The 21,675-nt window shown below is 35.5% G+C and overlaps 1 protein-coding gene across 1 annotated transcript; it reads left to right on the top strand.

Annotated features, from left to right (window-relative positions):
- The first annotated feature begins 1,119 nt into the window (after positions 1–1,119).
- Positions 1,120–20,179, top strand: LOC117932356 (methionine aminopeptidase 1A). Its single transcript, XM_034853584.1, has 16 exons — positions 1,120–1,408; positions 3,451–3,501; positions 6,352–6,537; positions 7,163–7,238; positions 7,644–7,691; positions 7,832–7,876; positions 10,441–10,540; positions 11,607–11,658; positions 11,747–11,788; positions 12,487–12,548; positions 12,635–12,733; positions 13,790–13,863; positions 13,961–14,030; positions 14,767–14,832; positions 14,922–15,010; positions 19,853–20,179. The coding sequence occupies exons 1-16, from the start codon at positions 1,350–1,352 to the stop codon at positions 19,928–19,930; spliced, it is 1,197 nt and encodes a 398-aa protein (XP_034709475.1). The 5' UTR covers positions 1,120–1,349; the 3' UTR covers positions 19,931–20,179.
- Positions 20,180–21,675: the final 1,496 nt, after the last annotated feature.

Raw genomic sequence — 21,675 nt, 5'->3', positions numbered from 1 at the left:
ATAAATCAGGTTTATTTCTAACCAATTGAAAATTAATAATAATTGTATTAATTGACATCACAACATATTTCATTTTCAAAATTTTAAATATATATAATTATAATTTAAATTTAAATTTAATATCATTATTAAAAAAATTGTATAGTTTGACAAAAAAACACTTATAATATTAAAATAACATTTTTGAAGAAAAACTTAAAATAAAAAAAAAACATTTTTTTAAAAAAATCACTTATATATTTTCTAAAAAAAGTCTTGGTAGATAATTTTTTCAAAACATTTTAAATCAATAATATTTCGAATAAAAATATTGTTAAATATGTTTTAAGTATACATTCAATAATGCTTTTAAAAAAACACTTTTATCCTAAATAAAATATTTTCATTAAAAACAATTCAAATAAAAATATTATTAAATGCACTCTAAACACACTTTAATCATAATCACTTTCAAATGACTTATCTTTATATCAATCATTTTTTTCTTACTTCAATTTCTAATAAATAATTTAATCATTTTAATAAATGAAAACAAAACTAGATTTTTCACTATCATTCTTTCTATCAATAATTCAGACATGTCATATTTATTTTTAAAATAAGAATAAAAAATTCATTTGCAAAAAAATTGCTTTGAGTTTAGAAAACATATTTAAAGTCCATTTGACAATACTTTTAAAAAATTATTTTAACATAAAAAATATTTTTGAAGAAAATAAAGTGTTTGAATTTTTTTTATCAAATATTAAAAAAATTAAAAAAAATAACTTAGAATACTCTCTTAAGAAATATTTCATTAATAATTTTTTAAAAATACTTATTGAAAAAATATTTATATTAAAACATTTGAAATAAAAAATATTATCAAACACCCTATTTAATAATTTCAAAATTTAAGAACTTGTTTGGTGGAATTTTTAAAAACAATTTTATGAAAAAAAAAAGCCCCCCAAATCAGCCCTAATTTTCTTTTAAATATGTTTGATAAAAACATAAAAATACAACCACCAAAATGCAAAAACAAACATATTTTTCTTAAAAAAAAAAAAGTCAAAATTTAAATCTGAAAAAAAGACCCCATGTAATCAAGAAGGAGCTCAACCTAAGTCAGGTCAAAATTGTAATTTTCTAGCTTTTCTTTTCCCTTCGGTCAAGTTGCTTCCTCCTCCGCCACCACCATCGTCTCCATTCTCGGCAAACCCTACCATACGCTCTCTTCAATCGAAGCCACTCTCAGTCTCAGAACTGTTGGAATCTACTCAATCGGGTTACAAAATCGATAATCTTGACCTCTTTTTTGGTCAATACATCTGACGATCCTTCTTCATTTCGCTCGAGGTTTTGGTCCAATGAGTGCTACTGAATCCATATCGTCCTGTGGTCGATGTGGAAAGCCTGCGAATCTGCAGTATGCGATCGAACTCTCTCTTCTATTTTAGATTTCGCTTTTACGACGTCGATTTTTTTTGTCCGCATTTTGGATGCGCTTTTCTCTTGATTCTTGAATTCGAGGTCTTGCAATTGATTTTAACTCGTAAAATGAAGAGAAATAAAGTGTTTCAAAAATGCTGACCAAATTAGGGATAAGTTTACGTTACGATTTACGAGTGTTTTCCCCTATATTTTTGTCGAGTTTAATACAATTATTCCTGAATTATTTGCAAGATGACATCTTGTATGGTTCTTGATTTGTTGATGTGCGTTGTTTTTCTTGGCATCAATTTATATGGATTATTTCGGATTAAGTTTTATACCCACTTCCTAAATTTTCTGTACCAGTATATACGTTTATTTTTGTTGCTTTTTTACTGGGCCAAGACTGGTTAGTCAGGTGCCCACAATGCAAAAATAAATAAATAAATGAAAAATAAAATAAAATAGACATGGGCATGGCCACATGGGTATTCTGCAATATTGGCATGTGTAAAGAATATCATATTGACGGCAGAAAATTTGGAGCATTAATGGTTGAAAATTGAGAGATTCATATTTTTTGAAGTTAACAGTCTTGGTTATTTTCTTAAAATGAGATAAAACATGAGATTAACAGACATGTTATCTGATAAACATCCAAAGAAAAGTATGGGATTGGGTATTAGAAGTTGGCCTTTGCTTAGTAAAGCATTTCTTACAGTGGAGCTTTGGAAAAGTATATTGGGAGGGTGGGACAAATTTTTGAAAGCTTATTAGTTTATTTTGGGAGAGGGTCAAAGAGTAAGGTTATGGCATGATTGTTGATGCAGTAGTTAGCCTTTGAAAAACTAGTTTCATAGAGCTTTCCAGGATTGTGCAAAATGGAGATGTCACAGCGGAGAATTTTCAGTTGTGGACAGGAAGCTGGATTGCGATGTTCATTAGAAATTTTCATGTCTAGGATTGGAGGTGGTTGATTTTTTCATGAATCAAATATACTGGTTTGTTGTGGACAAGTGAGAGTAGATGCTATAGTTTGGATTTGGGAGAAAAATGGAAAATATGCATTCGAATCTTATGTAGGATTATATCTAAGGGGGTGAAGCAAATTTCCACCAGAAGAAATTTGGGAAATGCTAACTCCTTTCAAACATGGCTTTCTAACTCTGGGCAACAATGTGAGAAACGATTCTCACTATGGATCAACTGAGGCTAGGAGAGGGCCATTGCAAACTGGTTTGGCATGTGCAAAAGGGCAGAAGAGTCAATTTATCATTACTGGTTCTTTGATTCTTGTTTTGTTTAGTATGCGTCCTCCTTCACTCGATGATGGAAGTTCTTTCTATTTGGCAAAAGAAATCTTTTTATAGTGGCCAGGGACAGGTGCATGAACAGAAAACTACATCCCAAAGGGAAAAAATAGGATAATTTTTGAAGGTGTTGATTTACCTGCAAGAAAGCTGAAGGAAATGGTCCATATTTCCTTTATATTTGACAGTGGAATCTGCTTCTAATAATAGAAGCAGGTCATGGGAATTCATTGATAAATTTGGCTATCACTGTGTTTTTGGGTTTCTAGATTGTATTCCTTTCCAGTTACCTAGTTATTTTTGGGGATTCACATTCTTCCTTCCTCTGCAGAGTTGCACTTTCTTCGACGCTTTTTGATATTTTTCTATTATTGCTTACATATAAAAACAATAAAACAGAATGTGAGATACATGCTAGAATTTAAGGATGAGGGACCATTTTACATCCATCATTAGAAATATTGTCCTTGGTGTACGCTTTAGCGTTATTCGGAATGAAATTGCATATTAAGGTATGGCTAGGCTTCTGAGATGAGGCAACTGATCTATGTTTTTTGCTTTTTGGCTATCATTCAAGAATCCAAATCACATTTTAATATCCTATTTCATATCAAACACCATCTTGTTGAGTATTATTGGTTTTGTGGGTTGTTCCCTGAAAATAGTCCGATCTCATGTGCTCTAATCTGTGTCCAATATTCTGATTTTTTTTTCCTGCTGTTTGCAGGTGTCCCAAGTGTGTGGAACTGAAGCTTCCCCGTGAAGGTGCTGCATTCTGGTTTGTACCCATTTCCTGAGTTGTCTGAATTCTATCCTACAAGAGCTAGGGTAGTTTGAGGAAGATGAAAAAGTAGAAATAGAAATCAAGTTGGCGGTATCAATGTTGCCCCCTGTATCAAAATTGGCCTGTTATGCTCTTCGTCTAGACCCTTTCCAAGTCTGTGCGATTCTAGAAGTATTACTTCTTGATTGCCAATTATACTGCATAACCAATAGTGCAGGTTTTCCCGGCTGCGAACTAGTTTTGGCTAACATTCTTGGCAAGCCCTTCTCCTGTTACCGACTAGCCTCCTAGGAAATTGGCATTAATTCAAAGAGTGTTTTAGAATAATCTCAAAACTTGAAAGGTGACCCAAAATAGTTTGGGTGTTGTCAGCTGGTTGATTGAACTCTTGTCTAATCAAATTTGTACTTGTGTAGTTTTGCTTTAAATAAATCTTATTGAAGAGGCAATTAGGGGAAGTTGGTGCTCTTTGGTTGTCAGCGGCCCTTTGTTTTGACTGATACTTTTTAGACTTTCAAAAAACCAATTTTGGTTGTTAATTCGGAGATTGGCAAAGAACCAAATTCATTTTGCTTCATGGTTATGCAAGCATGATCATTCAGTAGGTGCCTGTTTGACCATTGTTAGAGCATGATATACACCGTGGGAGAAAACTGTACCAGTTTACACTTTTAGGAAAGTTGGTAGTCTAACATGGTATCAAAGCTCTAATCAACTACAAATCTCTTTTTTGAGTCCTTCCTCATCTATTTTCTATGTGATTTGTCTGCTTGCTTATTTGTTTCTCCACCACATGAGTGGGTTGGCCTTAGAGAATGATATATATTGTGAACTTAAATACTAACAACTTTAGCTTTTAGGAAAGTTGGTAACTCAACAACCAGGATTTCTCAAAGAACAATTTCTGAAATTTGATTTTTAGTACAAACCCCACCAAGGGGTTTTTGCTGCATTGGTATGAAGCCACCACTCTACAATGCTTGCAATCCATTAAAATATGGAGAAGAGGAACTATTTTAAATTTCTTTGCAACTAAATCTCAAGGAGGAACCAAATTAGCAATTTTGTCCCAAATTTTGCTGAATTTCTTTCTGATCCAATTGCCTAAAATGAAGCAAAATGAATTGAACCCCAAAAATATCTTATAGCTGGTTGGTGGAACTATGCCATGTGTTTTGTGGTAAAACTGTTTGCTGATTATAAAATTGTATTACTAATTGTGTTGGAACCCTTGTTTCAATAAACCTTTCAACGATTCGGAGTTGGAAGAAGTGGAAAGGCTATTTTGTTGCTTGGAGGGGAAGAAGGTTAGGGGGGATGAGGAGGATAAGGTGAAGTGGATGACATCAAAGGATGGGGATTTCTCGGTGAAATCTTTGTATAGGACCATGCAGCTGGGGTCTCTTGCTTTTTTCCCTTCAAAAATTATATGGAACTCTTGTGTGCAGCCCAAATTGAGCTTTTTTGCGTGGGAGGCTTCTTGGGGGAGAGTTCTAACCTTGGATCGCTTGCAAAAGAGAGGTTGGGTTATGGCAAATAGATGTTTTCTTTGCCATAAGAGTGAGGAGACAATTGACCACCTTCTTATCCATTGTGAAAAAACGAGGGAAGTATGGATGGTGTTCCTTTCCTTTTTTGGTGTTTCGTGGGTTTTCCCCTGTTCGGTCAAGGAAACCCCTTTAGGGTGGAGGGGTTCTTTTGTGGGAAAGAAAAGGAAGGTGGTGTGGCAATTGGGACCGTTATGCTTGTTTTGGGTTATTTGGAAGGCTAGAAATTCAATTGCATTTGAGGATTGTGGGCTGTCCATTCAAAGGCTGAAAGTATCTTTTGTGTATTTTTTGTAGTCGGAAACCAAATTGTGGATAAAAGATGGTCCTTCGACCTTAACAGATTTTATAGACTGGGTGTGTATGCGTTAAGGGAGAGGTTTTTTTGTTTTGCCTTGTCCTTTGATGTTTGGGCCCTTTTGTAAGGGGGTAAGTCCCTTTATACTGTAATTTGGTGGGTCGCTTCTTTAGTGCCTCTTTGCAATACAATCTTATACTTATTGATCAAAAAAATAAAAATAAATAAATAATGTAGTTTGTTGTTTTATGTGTAAATATTTGTGGAGTATTTCTTTGCCTAATTGAAATTGGGGTGAGTCTGTTGTGTCTGTACAGGATTAAGAATGAGCCTTATAATGAGTTATTCATGTTTTATCTAGAACATTTTAGATTCTAACCATTGATATTCTCTATTTTTCTTTGGTTGACGATGGTGTCTCCTTTCCATATCATATTATCAACTACATTTTTAAATGTTGTATAAAACACAATGGATTAATTCAATTTCAGGGACACACATGATATGCTCTTAATGTCAAGTTACAAAGGTCCTGCTGGGGTGTAGCTCAACTGTAGTGGCCTTTTGGCAACGAGCCAAGTGTCTAGAGCTCCAGCATCCCTAGTATTTAAGTGTTGTAGGAAAGAAGGGGAAGCCCAAGGTATCTGAGGTTTGCTTCACTGGTAGATGGAATAAATATCCCGTTGTTGGGGTGAATTCCCCGTTATATATATATATATATATATATATATTTAGAAATAAAGTTATGTTACAGAGGTTTTCTTTTCTCATTTTTTCTTTTGTTAAGTCTGATGGGTTTGGTCACTGCCACAGTTCCTTCTTTTTCTGATGTGCATGGCTACTCTAGCTGGAGACAAGCTTAAAATTTTTCTGTTCATCTTTTTTCCATTTAGCTCACTAGTTGTTTGATTGAAGACATCTTGATTTAATATGTATTAGTTACTAAAATGTGTACTCTAGTTTTTGTTTTTCTACTTATAGAGCTATATCTCTTATCAGCACTCAGGATTGTTTCAAGGCTTCATGGAGCTCTCATAAGTCAGTTCACCAGAAGGCAAAGTTATCATCACTTGGGACAGGGACTCCAGCTGAGCAAAATTCAGCATCACCTAATGAAGGGTGGCTGTATTGCTTGAAGAAAGGACAAGCTAGAACTCCAAAAATTCCATTTTTTGATTGGACGGGGTATTCATGATGACTTTTGTTTATCTTGGTGTTTCTTTGTTTCGTACCCTTATGATAATGCTTCTCAATCAATTTCTGGAAGTTGAGATGTTTCCTGTAGAGTCTTTGTTTGTCACACTAGAAAATATACGAAGGCAGTAGAAGAGGGAATTTATTTATTTTTCTGTTTTTTGTGGGGATAAAATTCAAATAGGGAAATATAAAAAAAGTCTCTCGCTATGTATTTGTACCTTGTGCTGAAATTTGTTACTTTTCTTCTCAGTGCTCTCTCCGAACTGCTCCGCCTCAGAGGTGGAAATTTTGTGGACAAGAAGCAATTGCACTCTTGCCCTTTAGATTCTCTTATTTTCTATCCTTAATTAGATTATGGCATTCTTTCAGAAGAAGTAACTTTTTTTTTTTTTTTTTTTAAAAAAAAAAAAACTCCTATAACCTGCAAGATGTGCTAATTTTTCTTAAATTGATTTAGTACTTAATTATTCAGAAGGATCCTAGTGTTTGTTTCTTTTTGTTCATTTCTTTTTTCAGTTTCTTCTTCTCTTTTAGGTCAAACTCACATCTTACCTTTATCATTTTTTTAATGTGTTTTATGGATGGTTTTTTCTTGTAACTTTTCTTTCTACAGGACATTGAGGCCTTATCCCATATCAAGTAAGCGTATTGTACCTGACCACATCGATCTACCTGACTGGGCAATTGATGTGAGTTGTTTGACTCTTTTATATATTTTTTGTAAAAAAATTGTTGATATGAAGATAAGTCATTTGAAAGTGATTCTGATTATGGGTAAAAAAATTGTTTGACTCTTTTATATTTAAATGTCATGGATCAGTTTTTGTGTTTTCATATACTAAATTGTATTATATGTTAAACATTTGACTCTGGTTATGGGTTTATTGTCCATTTATATGGTTATCCTCGCATGTGATAATTTATTTGGTCCATTTCCTGATGCAATTCAAATTTGGTAAATTACTGCATCACATGCTCATTGATTCCTATGATTATCCTATAGGTGTCAAATTACATTTCTTGGTGTATTGTACATTTTTATCAGATTGGTGTATTTTACTTTTAATACTTTGTTCCCCTTAAAAAAATTGTAGGGAATCCCAAAAATTGAGCCCAACAGTGATTTGCAGCATATTGTAGAGGTAATATTGGACTTGAAAATCTCTTGAAGCAGTTCTTTTTAGTATGAATCATGCAATCAAGTTGCATTTTTCTCTTAAAATGCATATTTTTGTTTTCTTGTCATTCACTTTTTGTTCTAATTGAAATGTTTGTTTTGAAGATCAAAACTACAGAGCAAATTGAAAGAATGAGAGAAACTTGCCGAGTGAGTTTCTATTCCAAACTTTTTTTGTCTAAAATTATTGTTTGATGAAGCAAATTTGTCTTGCTACATGTTTTCTTTGTGCTTGGATGTTGAGTTTACACAATGATCTCCTTACACCTGCACCAAGTGGCTGGAGTCTTGCTTCCAGATTGTGAATTTTGGCTTATCATATTTCATGAACCATGAATAAGTGGCTTAAGTTGCATTGAAATTGGTTGTTGCGCCTAGGTAAAAGAGTAATGGATCATGACTGCATGCTCCAAGAAATGGTGGGGTAGGTTCACTTAGGTATCCAAGCTGAATCATGATGAGATAGTTCTGTGTGGAAGAAGCTCCCTTCTTGAGTCTTTACCGACAAAGGCAGAGTGATGTACTTTGCATTTTGAAAATTCACCTGTCTCCTGTTTATGTTAGAAAAATTTTCTATAATCTTCAGCTCAGTAATCCTAAACATGTAATGACCTTGCCTTGCCACCCTTTCAATCAGTTTGTGTATGTATATATGTATGTATTGGTATTACTTGCTTAAACACATGGAAGTAATAGGAAAATTTCTGAATTATGAGATATAATGTCATATCTGATGTTCCATATTATGGATTTATCATTCATATTAGAGATTGTAGAGATGCTATTGTTGCATGGGAACAATTGGTGGCTCAATCACAAGTATATTAATATATTAACATTTTCGGGGTGGCCCAGTTGGTTAGGGTGAATGCTAGGATGTGTGGTAGAGGTGTACGGTCCTGGGTTCAGATCCTGCCACTGGTTAAATACCCTAATTTACTTGGTGTTGGTTGTTGCGGGTGCGGTCAACACCCCTAGGTTTGCGTCCCTATGGAGGGTCCTAAGGGCTTGACCATGAAAGGTTCCTCTGGTATAAAAAATAGAAAAATAAATTAATATTTGCCTATCAATTTTTTATTTTTATTTCTTGTTCTACTTTTATTGTTTTTCAAAATGTGTGTATTTTCATTTTATTTATTTTGATGTTTGATCATAATCATCCCCTATTTGAAAAGTTAAAATAGTGAAAACACATGAGGATAAACTTAATCTAATCACAATTTTCCCCCTTTTTTATGGTTTAAAATGTTAGGCAATAGTGGTAGCTCTAGCAGTATGGCAGTATGATAGGGTGTTGATTGTGGGTTTTAGCAGAGCATGTGAGTAGGTAGAGTGTGATGGTGGTGGAGGTTGCAGCAGATTGTGGCAGTGCTGGAGGTCATAGCTATGGGGTCAGAGGTGGAGGGGGGTGACAATGGCAATCATGGGTTGGTTGTGCTGGTGGATTAGTTGCAGAGAGGTGGTGTTGTCAAGGTTTGCAATGCTAGTGGTGGAAGAGGCAGTGGTGGGGGTGGAGTAGAGGTGGTAATGATCTGTTGCTCTCAATTTTTGAAAGATCTTAGTGAACAACAAGACAAGCTTGATCCCCAAGGCAAAAGAATGGCCAGGTGTATGACAAAGGAGAAAAAGAGGGGGCAGATCCTTTTTTTTTTTTTTATTAGAAACAAAACGTATATTAGTTATGAAGAGAAGTACTAGAGAAGGATGAGAGTTCCTCCCCACAAAACACAAAATACAAGAGGAGCAGATCTTTTAAGTCTTTTGAAATGAAAAAACATCTTAGTAAACCTGTATAATTGATTCTGCCTATCAATTATGTATATATTTAGCATATGTGTGTGATGACGTAGATATCTCCATGCAAAATTTATCTTTGTATTATAGAGAGCTTATACTCCTACTACAGGCTTGTCTTCTTGATGCAGTACAGAAAATAAAATGAGAGTATAATTGAAAGGACCTTAGAAATCACTCCTAGAAACCTTAGGCTTCACACCCAAGTATTCTTTGCATCTCACAAAGGAAAAACTGGCTGCTGAAAATTCATTCATTGATTGATTCCTTCCAAAGACTAATCAACTACTATATAAGACTTTTCTAGGGACTTATAACTCCTTGGAACTAGACACAATAAATGCAACTTGAAAATGACAAACTTGGACTGATTACTGACCACATTAAAGACTGTTGGAAAATGACAACAATAATGACTGAAAATGGTAACTTTAACCATTGACTAAGCCCATAACTTAAGCTGAACCCATATTGACTTATATAAGATCCCAACTAAGCCCATTATCATCTAGAGAGTGCCAAATTAAAGCTTGGGCCTTGGAGCCCACTCCTTTGTGCCTCTGACAAACTTTTAAAGGTGGCTGCCACTTGTCTCTATCACTTCTCTAACCAAATTAGGCTGCTATAAGTATATACTGCTTGTAGATAACTCCGTGCTAAATTTATCTTTATGTCTTATAGAGAGCTTATACTCCTACTACAGGCTTGTCTTCTCTAACCAAATTAGGCTGCTATAAGCATATACTGCTCATATAGTTCCATATTTTCTGGCCAAATTAGGCTGCTATTTATCTGTTCTAGACGATAATGCTTTTGTGCTTGAGGAACATGGCAAAACTCAAACATGGTACAAAAACTTGTTTGGCTTGTTCTCTAATTTAGATATTCAAGTTTCATGCTCTAACAAATGTCGCATTCAGATTGCAAGGGAGGTTTTGGATGCAGCTGCTCGTGTAATTCGACCTGGTGTGACAACTGATGAAATTGATCGTGTGGTTCATGAGGCAACTATTACTGCTGGTATGTCAAATGCTTAAAGACAAAAAATAAGATAAAAACAAAATAACAAGCTGTGTTTTAACAATGTTGTTATTATTGTGTCTAGTTGAATACCTTTACTTATTGGCATATTAATCACCCTCAGTTTTCCCCCCTCTTTTAGTCTAGCAAAGGAGGTATCATCTTATGGTTTTAGATTACATCGAGTGCACTTATTTATAAGTTCTACACAAAAAATTTGGTCCTGTTTTGCCTTTTTCCTTATGAAGGATATTTTTGCTTGTTTTGTTTGTGTCGGACACTTACATCTGTGTTTGTGTCTGTCGTTAAATCACATTTCAATTTCATTGTGTTTGAGAGCTCATGTCTTTGTCAGACTTATACACATATCTGTGTCTCTTAGCAGTTTTTTTTTTTTTTAAATTTTTGGCTGATTGTGTCTGCAAATGGACCAGCTGGTCCAGTTTCTTGCCAGGGTGATTTTGGTTGATCAAATAGAACTCATTCTGCATTTTTTTTTTTGTACACACTACACACATGTATTATCAATAAATATACATGTTGGAATTGTAAGAAGAAGAATACAATGGTTGTTTGTGTTAGCATTTGTAATGCTTACTGTTGGTGTGGTTCATCCTTCTAAACCAGCAGATCCATACAATTTTACCACCCATGTTTTTGGAGGTAGTAATTTGCGTTGATACTTAGGAGTATAAGGGTTTTGTTTGGGATTAGGATGACATAGCATTATGTCTTGAGAGAAGTACCATGGATTTATGATTAAAAAAATTATCTGCATCAGCAGCTCCTCATGGTGTTGTGACTTTTAGTCACACCATGGTTGTGATTGCTATGAAATAATGATGTGGCTAATTTTTATTTCTTCAAGATGATTTGCTAGTACAAATTTGTATGTAAGAGTTTTGAAATCTACTACATCATTTCTCCTATTTTGTAGTAAAATTAGCATACAGACATCTATATTTGTTATGTGGCCTTTGGATTTTAGATGTGTGGCAGCACATATCATTAGCCATCGTAACCAATGGTTGGCTTGCTAAATATTATTTGTTTTGGCCCACTTCAGGAGGATATCCATCTCCACTCAATTATCACTTTTTCCCAAAGTCTTGCTGCACGTAGGTACTTTCTTCTGCGTGCATTATATTAATTTGTGAGAAATTGTGGTTTGTTGTTCAAGTATCAAGCTTTTCTCTTTTTTCTCAGGTCAGTTAATGAAGTAATCTGCCATGGAATTCCTGATGCCAGGTAGTATTGTGTTCAATCATGTGAAATTTGTTTCATGCTCATTTTTTTTTTGGATTTTAATTCCTTTGATTGTCAAAACACCCTCATTATAATTATTTTCTGTTACCATGATACTTAATTTTGTGTAATCTTGATATGTCTAACGATTTTCCTAAAATTTATCTGTACTGAATATATTTATATAATTTTGTTGTGTTTCTAATCCCTTCTTTTACATTATTATTTCTCCTTTGCATGCTATAAATCCAAATTTTGGAACAATAATATAATTATTTTCTATTTGTGCGTTAATTTGTGCAGCTGGAAGCGTTTTCATGATTTTCCTAAAATATGTAATAGTTTTCTTTTGTATTGTTTGATAGTATTACAAATATTGTTTTGCTTGTAAATCTTTGCTGAATTTAACAATCATCCTTGTGTTCTTTGGGTCAATACTGAGCATACAGGGATGGAACCACATTAGCATGTCTTGTTGGCCTTAATCTTGTATAATGAGGACTGATTCTAGTTTGAGATCTGATTTAATTTTTTATGCATTGTCCCCTTACATTTTTATTGTAGGTTCTTGAATTTTTCAGTGTTTACCATTTAGGCTTCTCAAGTTTTCAATAAGCATTATAAATCTTTTATCTTTCAAAGTTGAAGTTCATCCTGTATGAAGCTTTTCTCTTCCAATGTATTCAAAATAATTGTTTCAGGAAATTGGAGGATGGTGATATTGTAAACGTCGATGTAACTGTCTATTATAAAGGTGTTCATGGTAAGAAGGTTTATACTGTTTCTTTGAACAATTTGTACTTGACTTGCAAGGTTCCATACTTGACTAATGGTTAACTCATTATGCAGGTGATCTCAATGAAACATACTTTGTAGGAGAAGTTGATGAGGCTTCTCGACGGTTGGTCCAGTGTACTTACGAATGCCTGGAGAAAGCGATATCTTTTGGTATGTGTAGATTCTTACGCTGAAGTGTATGAATTTATGCTTAGAGGAAGAAATATGTATCGGTGTTGGAGCTCTCTCCTATATAAGCCCCCAATACTTTGGACTGGTGTGGATTATTTCACATATTCTATAGGTCACACTAACAACAAACTTTGGGGAAAGATTTTTTGTGGTGATTAGAGCAATTCCTCATTGAATTATTGGCTAACATAATTATTTATTATTTCTTTAGGAATTGTTGCAATTACCAATTACATCACACTGCATTAATTTGGTCTTATAAAAAACTACAAGGATTGTAGTATCCAAAATACTGTCTAGATTCATAAGTGCAAGAACCTTAAAATAAAGTACTTATGTAAGATACTTCCCCTACTTTGACAGATTCTTTTAAGAAATTTAATCAATAGAAAATTTTTGTGATCATGGAAAGTTTCAGGGAAAGAAAAGATGGAGAAAAAATTTAAACAAAAAAAAAATGATTTAGCTCATTAACGTTTATCTCATCCTTCTTCAAAAAAATTTCCTCTTTTACTAGAGTACTTGGGAATGTAAAAGTTTTTAAGTAATTTTCATTATATTTTATCTTCCTTCTTATTTTCCATCACAGAGCAAATCAATAGAATTTGAGATTCCTTTTCCTTTTCTTTTTTTTTTTTTTCTGTCCTTTCTCTAGGACTTTCCAAAATCCAAATAGAGCCTAAATGTTCAGGTTGGTTTCAAGAGAAAATCATAAGCTAAAATCTGATTGAGGTCATGTACAAGGCAGCTGGCAAGGAAATTATGCTGTTGCTGGTGGGATAATGAACAATGTAATATTTGTTCACATATCTCTAGGATTCTGTTTTCACATTAGTGTGGTGGTATTATTTTGATCACAATAACTTGCAAATTTAAAATGTCATGTGAAAAACATCATGTTCATTGAACTTTACCCTTCTGATCTGGATTTTCAAAGTGTTTGTGATATAATTACTCTGTGAACCTTCCATGATGTTGCTAATAGTTTTAGGAATTACATTTTGATTTCTGATTTCTGTATTTTATCACATTCAGTAAAACCTGGAGTACGATTTCGTGAAATTGGGGAAGTCATCAATCGGCATGCTACAATGTCAGGGTTATCTGTGGTAATATGTAACTTTGTCTCTGCAATTGTAGAATATTTTCATTTCTGTGAAGAGTCATTGTTCCAAGCAAATTCTTACTCGTCTCTTGTTAAAATAGGTGAAATCATATTGCGGGCATGGTATTGGAGAGCTGTTTCATTGTGCACCAAATATTCCCCACTATGCCAGTATCCTCAATAAAGCTGTTTTCTGTCCCATATTCTTTTTAAATGAAAATGCATTCACATTTTAATAGGCAAAGAAAAATTAATTATAAAGATGGCAAGAAAGGAATATAACTCAAGTACTGGGAGTTATATAAGCTATACCCAAAAGAAGAACTTGGGCAAACAAGATAACAAGGGAAAGGGAAAGGAAACAAAACCCAGGCCCCAAGAAAGCAAAACCCCTTCCATCAAGAATTGATCCTGGGAAGAAACAAGCTGTCTAGATTTCCTTCAGCAACCTTGGCAAGAACCATATCACCCTAAAGAGAATTGAATATTAAAGATCCAGGGCTGTGAGCCACAGAACTATGGATAAACAGATGCCTAGTGGATTCTTCTATTTTGCACATACATCACCAATTTACAAGAGTCATTCATCAGCGCAGAATCTATTTGAAGTTAAGATATTATCTTACATTGCGGCTTAAATGGAGATCATACCACTTCATATACCTAGTGCTTTGGACTATATTTAACCAAGAAGCAACAAGCCGGCAACCCTTGTCTTAACTCCAAATCAACCTATCTTTCCTGGTTCCCCAATCACCTGAAAACCTGTTCTTTTTCTTGGAATCTTGAGGATGAAGAATAGTAAATGAACAGCATTCATGGCTACTTTGACATAATGAATTGAATTTCTTATAACTTGCATCTGTTTCTCCTTTGTTTTACACATTGCTGACCTTAACACAAGTAGGAAATAAAGCAGTTGGTGTCATGAAGGCTGGGCAAACCTTCACAATTGAACCAATGATTAACACAGGTACTTTTACTAGCTACTTAAAATGGTGACAAATCACTTTCACAGTTGCTTCTCTTGTTATCTTTATCTCAAAATAACTTTCTTGATAGGGGTTTGGCGTGATCGGATGTGGCCCGATGGATGGACTGCTGTTACTGCAGATGGCAAACGAAGTGCTCAGTTTGAGCACACTCTTTTGGTAAATGTCCATTTCCATTTAATTTTCTTTCATTACTTTTGCACTGCCTTAGCAGCAGCTTTAATTGCTCTCATTTTGCATATGGATTTGAATATTATCCTAAGACTAGGTGGCCTCAATTAAATTTATTATTTTAATCTCTGCTCTTGTTTCACTAAGAAGGGTCACATGTATGAGAAAATCTATGGCATGAAACTGGCTAAGATTGGTAGTTTGGAGGCTGTTTCGGATGGAGCTGCATATGCATGATATTCTCGATTTCCTTGCATTGAAGCATTAGTGTCCATTTTATTCTCCCTTGCTCTATGTCACCTCTAATTTCGTATCATTAATATCATGAAGTAGGAATTAGTTATCCTTGTTAGTTATGCATATATGTGTACATCTAGTTGGTCATGCTACAATGTCACAATTGTGTGAACTTCAAAATGCTGGTTGTAAGGTATGTCACTGATCAATAAGGCCTTGGGAAGTGGTGTTGAAGGTTTGCTAGGAGCGAGATAGCCTGTGGAGATATGTCATCTTAGGAAAGCTTGAGGAGGAGACAAGGGTTGGGTGTTTTGGAGAAGGTAGAGAGAGGTTTGGGGTGGGTTTATGGAAAGAAATGAGGAGTTAGGAAGGAGTTCAGTGCTAGGACTTCCATGGTAGAAAATGACTGGTGGAAAGTTAAGTTTTGGCATGATATAGGGTGTGGGGTCTCTCAGGTGAGTACCATTCAGCATTGCTGCATCCAAGGAGGCTTAGATTGTTGATATTTGGGAGAACTTGAGGGGATTAGGCCATTGGAATCTATGTTATGTGAGGGATCTTCTTGTTTGGGAGTTGGAAAGTGTAGATCTGTTGGATGGATTCAGAAGACATATGACCATGTAAACTGGAGTTTTCTTCTTTGGTTGTTGGAAAGGATGGGTTTTGGAGCTAAGTGGATCAGCTAGATCTAGTGGTGTATTGGCACTGTCAACTTCTCCGTCCTTATTAACGGAACCCCCATTGGTTTCTTTCAAAGTTCTCGGGGTTTGAGATAGGGGGATCCCTTATCCCCTTACCTTTTTTGTGATTGTCATGGAGGCTCTCAGTTACTTGTTGAAGAGAGCGAGGGAGGGAGGGTTTTTGCTGAGGTGGCGGTTCAGTGGTAGAGGAGGTGTGGGAGTGGAGATCTCTCACTTGTTGTTTGCAGATGACACTTCAATCTTCTATGAGCCTTCTCTAGATCGGATGTCCTACTTGAGTTGGCTTCTTATGTGGTTCGAAGCCATGTTGGGGTTGAGGGTGAATTTGGACAAAAGTGAGCTCATTCTAGTGGGGAGAATGGAGAATGTAGGGGAGTTGGCTCTTGAGTTTGATTGCAAGTTTAGCACGCTTCTGTCTTCTTACTTGGGTCTTCCTTTGGGTGCTCATTTTAAGGAGGTGGCAGTTTGGGATGGGGTAGATGAGAGGCTGAGGAAAAGACTTTTGATTTGGAAAAGACAGTATATTTCCAAAGGGAGTAGGCTAACCATGATCCGGAGCACTCTGTCCAATATGCCTATCTACCATATGTTCTTATTTTATATGCCCAGGAGTGTGAGTTTGCGGTTGGAGCGGATCCAAAGGAATTTTCTTTGGGGTGGTGGAGCCTTGGAAAGGAAGCCCCATTTAGTAGATTGGTCTATTGTTTGCTCAGATAAACAAAAGGGTGGTTTGGGTGTGAGGAATTTGGCATTGTTGAGTAAGGCTCTTTTATGCAAATGGAGTTGGCGTTTTGCGGTGGAGAAGGAGGCTTTGTGGAGGCAAGTTATCTGTGGGAAGTATGGGGAAGAAGTGGGCGGTTGACGGTCTTGTGATGTGAGAGGTAGTAATGGGGTTGGCTTGTGGAAAGCTATTAGGAGAGATTGGGATGCAACAATATGGTTATTATGTGGGGAATGGTAGGGGTTAGATTTTGAAAGAACATGTGGTGTGGAAACAATCTTTTCTGTATTTCTTTTTCATCCTTATTTGCTATTTCCTTGACTAAGGAGGCTTGGGTGGAGTGTGTGGAGCCACTCTGGAAGGGGGAGTGATAGGGGAAAGCCTTTTAAAGTTTATTCAAAGAAGAAAGGGAAGACCTAAGTAAACTTTAAGTAGGATTAATATTAATTAAAATTGAATTGAAATTGGTATTTGTTGGAGTCTAATTAGGATTAGCTAGTTGAGTTATAATATAATTAGAATTTGAGTCATGATAGGTTATTAGAGTCCTAGTAGACTTTGGATTTCTTAGAGAAGCCTATAAATAGGCTAATTAATGTAAATCAAAGAGATGAATTGATATGAACAATATTATATTTTCTTTCACTGCAAGGTTGCAACTCTCAATGGTGAGACTCCATTGATTTTCTTCTAGGTGAAACTCCTAGTAGTCCTTAGTGAGACTCTTAAGGTTTTCCATATTTTCTTCATTGTTTCTTTTTTCTCTCTATTTCTTATCTTATAATTTTCTCTACCATAAAATTTATTCTTTGTTCCTCTCCTTGCACCCTAAAAAATAAAACCCTAGCCCACCTACCCTTGAGTGTAGGCAACCATCCTAGGGTTGTCCTACATTAGAGGGTGTGGGTTCCTTAGTTCTCTAGGCGGCTTAACGATTGGGAGGTGTTCGATGTGGAGCATTTTCTCTTAAGACTACAAGGGTGGAGGGTTTTTAATGATGTGGAAGATCAGGTAGTTTGGACAAAGTCAAAGGACGGCAGATTTTCTGTCAAGTCTCTCTATAAGGCTTTGGAACCGGAAAGACAAGGAGATTTTCCTGCAAGAGTAATTTGGAACTCTTTGGTGCCTTTGAGGGTGAGTTTTTTTTGCTTAGGAGGCTATGTGGAAAGAGGTCTTAACCTTGGATTAAATTCAAATGAGAGGGTGTCCTTTGGCTAACAAATGTTATTTGTGTCACTTAGAGGAAGAGTCTATTGATCACATCCTCTTGCATTGTGAGCTGGCAAGAAGTTTATGGAACTTACTGTTTTCCCTTTTTGAGGTGTTGTGGGTGCTCCCTTTTTTAGTTAGAGAGGCGTTATTGGGGTGGCTTGGGTCTTGTGTGGGAAAGAAGAGGGCTTTCAGCTCCTTGTGTCTTTTTTGGATAGTTCGAAAGGAAAGAAACAGTAGAGCTTTTGAAAATGAGGGTCATTTGGTTCAAGGGTGTAAATTTTTTTCCTTAGTAACCTCTGGGCGTGGGCCAAGGGGTTTTTAGACTTTGGCCCCCCTTCCATTGTGGATTTTGTAGATTGTTTAGGCTCTGTTTAAGGGGTTCTTTAACCTCTTTTGTATACCACTTGTATACTTTGGGGAGCTTCCTTGATGTGCCTTTTTTTATTAATATACTGCTATTTATTCATCAAAAAAAAAAAAAAAAAAAAGGAAAAGAGAGAATCTGAATCAGTTTGAGGAAAGCCTTTTTATAATGGACCAACTGATGAGTTGAGGTTGGCCTATAGCTAATGAAATGTTGTTTGTATAAGAGTGAAAAAGAATCAGCCAACCACATCTTTATTCATTGTAGTTCTTTTTTTTTTTTTTTTTATCAGATTGATTCATTGTAGTTTAGCTACTGTCAAACAGCATCTCTTGCTCTCTATGTTCAGCCTTTCTTGTGTACTCTCTCAGTTGGTTAAAGAGGTTTTATTTATCTTTAAAGGAGTCTTTTTTTTTTGTTTGTTTGGTGCTCTCTCTGTGGTCTAGAAAGTCTTTGCCTCTGGGTTCTGTCTTTGTTGGATTTCATTGATTTAAGCCCATGTTAGTATTTAGGAGATTGTGAGTTGTCCCCACTGTGGTTGCTTTTTGTATGCTCTTGGTGTATGTGGGCTTCACCCCCTTTTAGTTGGGCACCTTTTGTAAACCATTTCTTGCATATCAAAAGGGAAAAAGATAAAATAAAATAAAATAAAATGCTGCTCATGAGGTTGTTGTAGTATTGTTGGAATTCTAATCCACACCTATATTGTCAGTCTCATATCAAATTGAGTTTGTTTTGACATTCATTAGTGCATTAAATGATTACAAAGCAATTTGTGATACATTTTCAGGAAGAGATTTTAGGTGTATGTCAATTAAAATTGGAAGAGTTTAAAGTAGTGATATCAAATTAGACAAGTTGCACATGAAAATGAATGGGAGAATGGAAAAGCATAACTTCAAGCATCATCCGTTAGAAAGAAAATCCAGGCATATGAACTGGTGGCTGGTTGATTATTACTTATTGGAAACTATGTTACAATTTACAGCAAAACCATTGTATATCTACACCCATGGAATATAGAAATTAAGTTACAGGTTCAAACCAATATCACAATGGGGCAGTTGATTAGGACCATGAATTTCATGACCAAGCTTATTACTTGACTGGTGGTCCAACCTCTAATATTACATCTATATAATTTCTTATTTTATTCTTGTTTCCTTTTCATAGCATGTGACAAGTTGAGCAATCCCCTGACTGAGGTAACTGCATCCATGGGAAGAGAAATTGAAGGAATGAACAAATTTCCATATTTCTTTTGGAGTGTGCTCCATATAAGCCCAGCTTAGCTCTCCTCGGGCAGCACAATCACTGAAAGAACTACCGACTAGGTCATTTTGAAATTAGATTGTTTGCTTAGATGACCGAGTGTCTGACATGGGGCTAGTCCAAAATTCTGATTTGACCGTAGTCTAAATTTGTGTCAGATAGGATTAGGGTAGATCCTGCATGTATTATTTGGGAGTTTATCTACATTTGATCCTTCTTTTGTCACTTTAACTTTCATATATAGTTTAGGAATTGGAATTTGCCACTTTGGAACTACCTGTGTGCACATTTCTTTCCTGACCTTTTTCTGTGTTGTCATACAGGTGACAGAGACTGGAGTCGAGGTTCTTACAGCACGGTTGCCTTCATCCCCCAGCATGTTTCCTTGGCTAAAATCATAAGAATGTTGCCTCTCCAATTTTACTGCCAGTTGACATTGGACATAGGTGGCTAAGAGCATAAAATGGTGACGGTCCTTTTTTTTTTGTTCTGGTTGACATTGAAGGAAGAGAATCCATTCATGAACTATACTGTCAGTAACAGATTATAAACTATTGTGCGGGGACTTCCATGCCTTTTTTTTTGTCTTTTGGGCTCAGTTGTATTTGTAATTCGCCAGATAATAAAAGGTCTTTGAATTTGAACTAGAAGTGTGGTTAATGTGGTCTACATATATGATCAAGTACCAATGCTACCCCTGAAGAAATATGAAATGGGATTCCAAAGGAAAGAAAGAGGGACCAATGGTGAGTTATAGCCCATTTATTTACGAGAAGTAGGGGCCATGTGATGTGTGCTATGCAGTTTAAAGAGGTTGAATACTGGGAGGATTTGAGTAGGGATTCCAGAAGAGCACTAATCTGATGAAGTATTAGTTTTGAATTGCGAAACGGTAGTAATATCCAACAAGAGTTAGCATTTCCCAAATTTCTTCTGATGGAAATTTGCTTTACCCCCTTAGATATAATCCTACATAAGATTCGAATGCATATTTTCCATTTTTCTCCCAAATCCAAACTATAGCATCTACTCTCACTTGTCCACAACAAACCAGTATATTTGATTCATGAAAAAATCAACCACCTCCAATCCTAGACATGAAAATTTCTAATGAACATCGCAATCCAGCTTCCTGTCCACATCTGAAAATTCTCCGCTGTGACATCTCCATTTTGCACAATCCTGGAAAGCTTTATGAAACTAGTTTTTCAAAGGGTAACTACTGCATCAACAATCATGCCATAACCTTACTCTTTGACCCTCTCCCAAAAGAAACTAATAAGCTTTCAAAAATTTGTCCCACCCTCCCAATATACTTTTCCAAAGCTCCTCTGTAAGAAATGCTTTACTAAGCAAAGGCCAACTTCTAATACCCAATCCCATACTTTTCTTTGGATGTTTATCGGATAACATGTCTGTTAATCTCATGTTTTATCTCATTTTAAGAAAATAACCAAGACTGTTAACTTCAAAAAATATGAATCTCTCAATTTTCAACCATTAATGCTCCAAATTTTCTGCTGTCAATATGATATTCTTTACACATCCCAATATTGCAGAATACTCATGTGGCCATCCGCATGTCAATTTTATTTTATTTTTCATTTATTTATTTATTTTTGCATTGTGGGCACCTGACTAACCAGTAATTTTGGAAGTGGGTATAAAACATAATCCGAAATAATCCATATAAATTGATGCCAAGAAAAACAACGCACATCAACAAATCAAGAACCATACAAGATGTCATCTTGCAAATAATTCAGAAATTATTGTATTAAACTCGACAAAAATATAGGGGAAAACACTCGTAAATCGTAACGTAAACTTATTCCTAATTTGGTCAGCATTTTGAAACACTTTATTTCTCTTCATTTTACGAGTTAAAATCAATTGCAAGACCTCGAATTCAAGAATCAAGAGAAAAGCGCATCCAAAATGCGGACAAAAAAAATCGACGTCATAAAAGAGAAATCTAAAATAGAAGAGAGAGTTCGATCGCATACTGCAGATTCGCAGGCTTTCCACATCGACCACAGGAAGATATGGATTCAGTAGCACTCATTGGACCAAAACCTCGAGCGAAATGAAGAAGGATCGTCAGATGTATTGACCAAAAAAGAGGTCAAGATTATCGATTTTGTAA

Source organism: Vitis riparia, chromosome 15, assembly GCF_004353265.1.
Source record: "Vitis riparia cultivar Riparia Gloire de Montpellier isolate 1030 chromosome 15, EGFV_Vit.rip_1.0, whole genome shotgun sequence".
Lineage (NCBI taxonomy): Eukaryota > Viridiplantae > Streptophyta > Magnoliopsida > Vitales > Vitaceae > Vitis > Vitis riparia.
This window is presented reverse-complemented; position numbering and strand designations above follow the sequence as displayed.